A 10,009-nucleotide genomic window follows, 5' to 3' on the forward strand; every position below is an offset into this window, starting at 1 on the left:
GATATACGAGTAAATAGTTGTGCATTACATTAAAAAAAAAATCATGCAATTGATCATTTGTTTTCATTATTCTGAAAGTGTATGCTATTATGTAACCCAATAATTTCCAGGAGATTGTAGCTAGGTACAATAGCGCATACAAAATAATTAACCCAAATAACTTCAGATAAGACCAAACCCAGATAAGTATTAGGTTAAATATTATTTCCACACAATAATTTCCATTTCCCATACTTTTCCAGACCTGGAAATGTATCAAATCAAATTCCATACTTTCCATACTTGCGTAGGAACCCTTAAACATCAAATGTGTGTGTCGTAGAGGCCACGACAATCACCTTCACACATTTGTAATCAACATTAAAACTCCCATACACTCACGGGTTGTTCTCACAGAGCCATTTTATTGGTGCTCAGCGTGATTCATAAAATCTGAGACGTTAGCAACAACAGCACAAAACTCAACTTGTGACTTCCACCACCAACCCACAGGAGACTGTGGTGATCTGAAGTGAAAGGTTTGCATGAGTGTTATTATAGACATTTTCACATTGAAGTCCTTTGAGGTCATGACCATGTGACACACACACTGAGGGAACACGTATCACAGCAGACAACCACTCCTGTGTGCTGCCCCATCGCTGTGTCCTCTGCTTCGTCACTGTGCTTCCTCCTCTGTGTCTCCTCCTCCACCTCCTCCACTGAGATGATGAACTCTCCTCCACAGCGACAACAGAGCGTATACACACCTTCATCTGAAACAACATAGGAAGCAAATTTTAGATGGAAAACTGAACTCATCAACCTTTACCAGACAGTGACACAAACACATACATGTACGGCTACTTTGATCAACGATCAAAAAAGAGATTATTGAATTATTGTATACACACTACATTCAATCACTATTTAAAACAAAATTATGGGTTTATATAGCCCTCTACTGTATAAACAGTGGGGTCTTAAAACTGAGACCTCAGAAACTATGAGGACAGCACAGAGACATGGTTGTGTTGAGACTGCAAAGCTTTTTTTGAAGGTTTATTGGAGAACAGTGGAGTTTTTATGTTTTGGAAACTTTTAGTTTTAATTAGTTTCAACAACATAACCTAACCTAACAAACTGCACTACAGTAACAACCTGAATAACCTGTAGTTATAGTGAGTTCAGTGTGAAACTCGTTACAACGCAGCAGGACGTCTTCATCTTACACCCAGAATGCAGCTGCTGTATATCCTGCATCTCGTGGATGTATGCTTGCTGAGTATATCATGTAGGATAAGACATGTTTGATCATTCCCATTATTATTTTGTGTTTGTGTATCTTAGTGTACATATTGTGTAGTTACCTTTGTCCCAGGTCATGTCCTCCAGATAGACTGTAGAATCTACCGGCCCATCCTGTTGTAGCTCTTGTGCTGGAGAAGCAAAAATGCATCATTATTATACAAGAAGGAAGACAAACAGACATAATAACATTCACTGTGAACATTTGTCACATCCTATGTCTGTATTCAGTCTGGCAGAAGTGTTGCAATGGACTTTACAGACTTCCAGTGGTGTTTCTCAAAAATCCTGTTTTTTAATTCATGCATTTAGACCTGCTTTTTTATCTGACAAAGTTGCCTGTTTGAAACCAGGATGCATGTATGAGGGCTGAAAACACATGCTTCAACCTGAACAGAGGGTATGTCTAAAATACATACTTTAAAGGGATCCGCCAACATTTTTTTTCGTGTCTTGCCTCACTCCCGAGTCCATGACAAGCAGATAGACACCATCCTTTCGACTGTGCGTGCAGTAACAAGGGAGATAGAGCCATATCGCCCGTAATTAGCTTAGCTCAAACGCTGGAAGTGTATAGGTAGTGTTAGCCTGCCTCCTACCCGAGCCGAAATCAGCAGTCAGAAGCTGATTTCATTTCAGCTCTAAACTCTGTAAATATATCACTTTATCCACATTTCAAACATTTTTAGGCGAGAAAGTAGCCGTTTAGATCAGCAGTGTGTCGGTAATTTGTCTAAATACCAGCTGTTTACAATTTTGTTCGGACAAATTCGGTGCTACTCAAGCTAACCGTTGTGACCAACGCACTTCTGGTTACTTTCACAAAATAAAACACCCGTTGCCCTTTACATACAGAAAACCATGATGATAGAATTTGTGCTTTTACTTTGAAATAGGAAGCTAACCTACCCTTGATGTAGCTAGCTTGAACCAAAATAAACCGTCTTTGCTTGAACCCTCCGTTTTGACCGATCTCGTCCCGTTACCGGCATTTGACCGCTCAAGATGCAGGCTAACACTACCTATACACTTCCAGCGTTTGAGCTAAGCTAATTACGGGCGATACGGGCTCTATCTCCCTTGTTACTGCACGCACAGTCGAAAGGATGGTGTCTATCTGCTTGTCATGGACTCGGGAGTGAGGCAAGACACGGAAAAAAAAATGTTGGCGTATCCCTTTAAAAGAGACGCATCTCGAAGACACACTGTAGAAAAAGACACTGTCTGAACGACACTTTCGACACAATGTTTCAATTCAATGTTAAGAAGATCCCAGCCCCTCTGTGACTGGAGGTGTTTCCTTTGTTCTCGCTGTCTGTCTTTCCCTGGGTCTCTCCTCCCCCCTGGTTGTGCGCGCGTGTGTGTGTGTGCTTCTCAGCAGGGGAGTGACATGGTGCTGGCTACCTGGGTCTCCTGTTTCAGTTTAGTATAATAGAAGAACAATGGCTCTCCACTTAAGACTACTCAGATCACTGGTGAAAATCGGATGATTTCTCATTACTGTCCATTTCAACCTCCACTTCCTGCTACTCACCTGCACCACAGCAGTCATCCACCTCCATGCTCCCTCTGCAGTAACCTTCACCACCTACTGAACTCTCTCCCTATCCCAGTTGTCATTAATGACTTTTCATGATTACATTCATTTGTAAGCAAAACATTTTTTTCCACATCATCACATTCTGTTTGTATTCATGTACACAGTTTCCCAACTTTTTAGGGAAAATGAGGATGTTAGATGTTCTTTATCAGGATACATTGTCTAAAAGACACATACCACAAAGAGACACTGTCAAAAAAGGCACCGTCAAACACATACCTTCAAAATATATACTGTCAAACTGACTGACTGACTTACAAAGAAACACTGAGACACATTGTCTAAACGTACTATCAAAAAGACACACTGTCTGCACAAACACAGTGGACAGAATCATAGTCATGAATGTATTTACATTCAGACTGATGGACTGATGGATACTGATGATGGAGGGATGGATAGACATTTGAACAGATGGATGTTCACACATTCATCTTTTTACAGTTCACTCTTGAGGAAACAGTCATTATCAAGTTGTACAGTTTGACAGTGATAATGACTTTGAACCATGAATAATTAGTGCTAAACTTTGCTTGGCTCTTAATTAGCGTGAGGAATAATTGCTGCTAAACTAGTGATAATTTAAAATAGGATAAATGGTGAGGGAGGGGCTGGAACTTTTCTACATAGCAACAGAAAAACATCTTTCCTACACTTTCTGAGACCACAGTCTGATTATTTTAGAAGTTTCTCCCACAGTGACTCGGGATCAAAATGTTAAATCCACGGTAAATGTTGTGGGTCCAAGCAGACAGCACCCAGATCAGCCTCTGATGTAGACACCAATCACTTCTACGGTCAAAGCCACATGACATAAGGCTGTGTTGCAGTGGCTCCATATACATAGACAGGATAGAAGCTAAACAAGTCTAATGAGGTAAAATGAGTGAGTAACTGGAGTGAGAAAACTCTCACGTTTCTTCACTTCAAATCACATCATCTTTAAAACACAGTTTCCTTTCACATTACCACTGAGCAAGAGATTAAAAAACAGTAATAATCTGACCCACACTCTCTAGAAGGTGCAGGTGCAGGTGTGGGTGTGGGTCTGGCTGTTACAGTCAGAAAGGCTCAAATCCATGTGAGAAGTCCAGGTAGTCCATGCAGAGAGAGTTTGGGTTGTTGACTAACTTACTCTCAAATTAAGCACTCTGCTGCCATTGCCTACATTTCAAGTATAGTATAGACTAGGGGTGTCAAACTCATTTTAGTTCAGTTATGGACACTAACTGGCTCCAGGTTTACAAGAAATGTCCTCAAGGAGAAAGTCTCAGTCCAGGATAAGAGTTGAGACGCTTCACGTCCACTTATATACTGTACAGAGCAATTTAATGTCCAATGGGCCGGACCAGTAAAATAACAGTATAATAACCTATAAACAGCGATAAGTCTAAATCGTTCCCTTTGTTTTAGTGCAGAGAACTACAAGTACATTATTAAGATGTTTACATTTAATGAACTATCCATTTACAAAACATATTATGAACAACCAGAAATTTCTTGAGAAAATTCTTGAGATTTCAACAATATTATGTCTCTTCTGTCTTCTTTGTAATTTCCACACAATGTAAATTCAGCCGGTTTTGGCCTGCTTGTTTGACACCCTTTGTATAGACACTAGTATCAGATTTATATCAGATTTACATTTATATAAAATGAATTGTCAGTAATCTACCTGGATTGCCCTAATAAGAATGTATTCTTAGCAATTCTTGCCTGGTTAAATAAAGGTTTACTACTACTACATGAAGTAGGATGGGTGATATTCCACAAAACATGTATGATAATTCATTTTTTACCTCTGTAACAATTAACAGGTGGATATATTATATTGAAGTGAAATATGAAGTGGTACCTCTCCTCTCCAGGTCATATTGTCTCCTGCGATCCTGGTCACTGAGGATCCTCCAGGCTGCATCCACTTCCAGAAACTTCTTCAGTCCAGACTCCACTTCTGTCTCACACTCGCCTCGAAGACGGTCTGGGTGGTACTACACGTAGACACACACACACAGACCAACACAAGAAAACTTAATCTAAAAAGGCTGTAATTCTGGAGAACACCAACTTGATTGGTCAAACTAAAGACTCCTGTTGGACCTGAACCCCTCTCTCGCTTTCTGACTCGGAGATCACAGGAACCACACGTCCAAATCACCAGCTGTTCACCTTGCTGACTCACTGCACTATTACCGTTACAAGTGTACTTGTACATTGCTGAAATAACAATAAAGTTCTCATTCATTTTAAAGACTCAGAAATCTCAGCTCAACTCCAGCAGCAGTTTAAACGTAGGACAAAGTGTGTGGATTTCATCCCTTATCTCCATCATGCAGCTCATGCAGTTTTGCCAAGATGCAGTGACCCACAACTTCCTCCACATACTGTACATGCCAGTTTTTAATTGAACTGAACTGTCTCTGTCATAACATCGGCCTGAAAAGCCCAAAATATAACTTAATGTAAAAAAAACAACAGAAAAATAACAATTTTAGAAAAATTTGAATACATTTACAGTATATTGCTTGGATGTTCCCTGTGTTGGGTTTGGGTTTTATACAGTAGCAAGAAAAAGTATGTGAACCCTTTGGAATTTCCTAGTTTTCTGCATTCATTGCTTTGCTTTCCATCGCAGGCCTGGAGTTTGCCACTCTACAACACAAATGGGAAAATGTTATGTGGACTGATGAAACTAAGATTAAAAAAATTTTATTTTTTTGAATTTATTTATTTATCTTTTTGTATTTTTTGTATGTATGGTGTAAGCATGGCACTGCATACTAGCATGTAAACATCATCTCAAAGGTGAAGTACGGTGGAGGAGCATCATGGTTTGGGGCTGCTTTGCTGTTTATCAAGGCATCATAATAATAATGTCAGAGTGGCTGAAGTAAATTATTATCTAGATAATCTAGAATAGCTCCAAAAAAAGAAAATCCACCTTTGGGAGCGGCCCAGTCAGAGCCCAGACCTGAATCCGATAGGGATGCTGTGGAATGAGCCATTCACATCCTAAGAACATGGCTGAGCTGAAGCAGTTCTGTGAGGACCAATGAGGACACAGTTCTGATCTGCAGCTACAGGAAACGTTTGGTTGAGGTTACTGCTGCCAAAGGAGGTTCAACCACTTATTAAATCCAAGGGTTCACTTACTTTTTCCACCTGCACCGTGAATGTTTAATGGATACTGTATGTTCAATTAAGACATTAAATATTATAATTGTTTGTGTGGAATTAGGTTAAGCACATTGTGTTTGTTTATACTTGTGACTGAGATGCAGATGGGATCACATTAAATGGCCAATTAATGCAGAAAACTAATAAATTCCAATGGTTTCACATACTTTTTCTTGCCACTGTACCTTCTAGCCTCAGATACATTATGCCTGCCTACTTTTTTACATTCAGTTTGCCTAAAACATACTGTAATAGCTCTCAGAAGACTCTTAATCAAGAATTGTAAAATTGCATGTTCAAAGCCACAAAGGTTACAAAGTCATCTAAAAGATATTACCAGACCACAGTCTGACAAACTGACTATAGATTGACTTCAAACAAAGAAAATCATCATCAATTTCCTTATAAATTGTATCAACTTTATTTAACCTTTGCTGTGGCCTTCACTGTCTCAATATGCAGTTGCTAAAAAGGTTAAAAAATGTAATTGTGTTTTTCTTTTTGGTGTTATATTCGGATTTAGCTTAGTTGTCGGTTTTATGTAATGTCACTGTTGTAATGTTAGTGTGATGAGACAGATCTGATGAGCCACAGCAACTGGCAGTGTCCGTGACTTATGGAGCTGGGCAGTGAGGAGACAATCAGATATTAAACGCCCCCCGCTGTGTGTTACCACTGTGTTTACCTGTAGTACCAGCTGCTGGTATCTTGATCTGAGCTGCTGCACTGAGTCTGAGGCTGTGGCTCCCAGGACAGCATACAGGTCCTTCTTTTCTGCTTCACACATCCCTGCCAAGAAGTGTCATTTCAGTGAAAGTGGTCATTATTTCATTACATTTTCACCAAAAAAACAATGTGATATTTTTTTATTTATTTTTTTTATCGAACAAACATTAGCTCCTTTACATGTAGAGAATATAATCGTGGGCCAGAGTGTCACTGTAGCAACACAACACGGTGCTAACAACAATGTTGTGATATAGCCTATCCTACCTTTTTAAAAAAAAAATGGCAGCTGCTGTGAAAATACTACACTTGGCTATACAGAAATTTCAATTCGATTTTGCCGAACACAGACGCATCACTGGCTTCACAATAAAATTAAACAGCAACTATTCAGTTCATCTATAATGTGGATTGACCGTCCTAGAGCTGTAGATTTTTGTTTTGACACTTGGAAACATCACCTTGAGTATTGTGATGGTAAGTTTTCTGATTCATATAGTATAGTAGTAGTTATGTAGTCTATGTCGCCTATATAGGCTACACTACCAGCCAAACGTTTGGACAGTGTTTTTTTTCTCTTCTTTATTTTCATCTTACTTTCTACATTGTAGATGATGTAGTAAACAAAAAAGTGTTACACAAAGCAAAATATGTTTATATTTTAGATTCTTTGAAGTAGCCACATTTTGCTGTGATGGCAGCTTTTAGACACTCTTGACCTTCTCTCATCAGCTTCATGAGGTCGTCACCTGGAACGGTTTTCCAACAGTCTTGAAGGAGTTCCAGAGGAGCTGAGCTCTGGTTGGCTGTTTTGCCTTCAGAAACTCAGTTGGGTTTAGGTGAGGTGACAGATAACACTTTGGTTTTAATTAACACTTTTGTGTTTACTACATAACTCCATATGTGTTCCTTCATAGTTTTGACGTCTGCAGTATGAACAGGGTTGCCAACTTTTGGTCCTGGGCTGGAGTGAGATTCTGTTGGCGGGGGGGGGGGGGGGGATGAGGCTGTCTATAATAATAATAATAGTTATGTTTATTGTAGTTTTTCTCTCTGTCTCTCTCTCTCTTACACACACACACACACATATACCTGCAAACTGAGTAGGCTAGAGGTGTAATAGGTGACTAAATATATCCCTCTAGGGGGGTCTGGGGGCACCCCCCCAGGAAAAAATTGTGATTTTAACATGTATTTGAAGCATTCTGGTGTACTCTGAGAAGAAAATAAAGGGAAAACACAACATTTGCTTCAGATAAGAGGGAAAAAAGCAGATCTGTGGTTCCTATCATTGTATGGCTGGAGTGTATGAAACTGGTCTAGTGGGGAGCTCTGGCTTTTGGCCTGGACCGGCCTATTGAGCCTATTAATATATGAAAGGACAGAACAGACATGTCCTGTGATTTTCAGTCTTCTATTACAGCCTGATGATACAAGTCAGGTCCTGAAATGTGTGTTTCTCTTCTGTAATAAACATTCTACATACCCATTCGGAGTTTGCAGGTATGGCACACGTGCATGCGCAGTTGCGCACACACGTACACACAGACGTACACACACACACACGCACACACACACACACACACACACGCACACACACACACACACACACACACACACACACACACACACACACACACACACACACACACACACACACACACACACACACACACACACACACACACACACACACACACCTGTTGCTGCGCTGTCTCTCTCTCCTCTGCTCTCTGGACTGAGCTGCCTGGCTGTACTTTTGTGCTACCCAGTCTGCATCTTGATTTTATAGTTTTCAACGGCCTGGCCCAACCAGCCCGACCGCAGGCGTCAGTTCGAGCCGCGTTCAGTCTGAAAACATAACTCGGTCAGGTCAGGTTGTGTCTCGGGCTTCGCTCTCTCCCTCTTTCTTTTGGCCATCGGATTCGGACCAAGTCGGGTCCAGGCTTCAGCACCGTGCCGCTGTTGGTGGGGGGTGGGGGGTCGCGGATCGACAACTCCCCGTCCTACTGTGCTGTGATCACAGGCTTGAGCAGCCGTCCAATCGACACGCGGATAAGCATCGCGCACACCAATCAGAGAGCCTATTGATGAGTGCCAAAGCTTGCTTTAATTTTTTTTTTTGCTGAATCGCTTGATTTTGGCGTGAGAATTGTTTGAGTGGCGTGAGCAAAGTCTCTGGCGTGAGAGCGTGAGACAGGACCTAAAAGCGTGTGACACACGCCAGATGCGTGAGAGTTGGCAACCCTGGTATGAAAGTGATAAAAATAAAGAAAAACCATTGAATGAGAAAGTGTGTCCAAACTATTGACTGGTAGTGTATGTGGTATTATTTAAGTAATGACTCAATTAAATGAAACACAAGTTTAATTAAGAAACACAATGTGGGGTGGCTCACAACATAGCCTACTCTGGGTTGAACGGGGACTTACTTGTGTTGTGGTTCCTAACAACAGTGACTGTCCTCCATCAGACTGACGGGGTGGACGTGACTGGACATTAACACACAGGACACAGAGAGCAGGCTGCGAGGCTGCGAGGCTACGACCCCGTCAAGTCTGACAGAAAAATGTCCTCAGTGTTTCTACACTTTGTTAAAAACACGACAACATCTCCACCGAAACGAACCGAGACCTGAATCAGTCCTGGAGCCCAGAGGAACCCGCGGTTCACGGCGGTTGGACCGGAAACGTCCTTTAAAGTTAGCTGTGGTGACTGACCCGCTTCACACACACACGTCGTTTGTTTCTCTCTTTCGGCTCCGTCTATTTCTGTTTATAACCTGGATAGAAATCACTGAACATGCCGTCGAAATACTGCTGTCACCCGCGAGACGACATAGTGTACGGCGATGTTATGAGTCCCCATGAAAACAAGCTGCACATGTGGTCCGCCTCGATTCAGTTCCGCTGAGGAGAACTTCCTTCCGCCTTTTTTTTTTTTTTTAGATTAAAAGAATAAAAGCTCAAACCATTTCAACTAAAAAAAATAATAAAATGTGTGTTTATGAATCTGAATAGCCTATAGCTGAATATACGCTACATGTGTGAGTCCTTTTTGATTTTCTTTGTTTTCTTCGTTAGCTTTTGGACTGGACTATTATTATGCCTATAAGGACTTTTTTCAAGTAGCTATAGCCTACAGACCACATGGCACTTGTAGCTACATTCATGAATATCCCTTGGTTGTTGTCAGATCTCATTAATGTTGTTCAAATTG

General features: G+C 40.9%; 1 protein-coding gene across 1 annotated transcript; it reads right to left on the reverse strand.

Moving 5' to 3' along the window:
* Positions 1 to 384: 384 nt before the first annotated feature.
* Positions 385 to 9,516, reverse strand: dnajc24 (DnaJ (Hsp40) homolog, subfamily C, member 24). The gene is made up of 5 exons (XM_085778225.1): positions 9,223 to 9,516; positions 6,750 to 6,853; positions 4,743 to 4,878; positions 1,350 to 1,418; positions 385 to 755 (listed from the first exon to the last, which is right to left on the reverse strand). The coding sequence occupies exons 2-5, from the start codon at positions 6,849 to 6,851 to the stop codon at positions 568 to 570; spliced, it is 495 nt and encodes a 164-aa protein (XP_085634351.1). The 5' UTR covers positions 6,852 to 6,853; positions 9,223 to 9,516; the 3' UTR covers positions 385 to 567.
* Positions 9,517 to 10,009: the final 493 nt, after the last annotated feature.

The sequence above is a fragment of the Trachurus japonicus genome, chromosome 6 (genome assembly GCF_045865225.1).
Source record: "Trachurus japonicus isolate A0001 chromosome 6, Traja_1.0".
Lineage (NCBI taxonomy): Eukaryota > Metazoa > Chordata > Actinopteri > Carangiformes > Carangidae > Trachurus > Trachurus japonicus.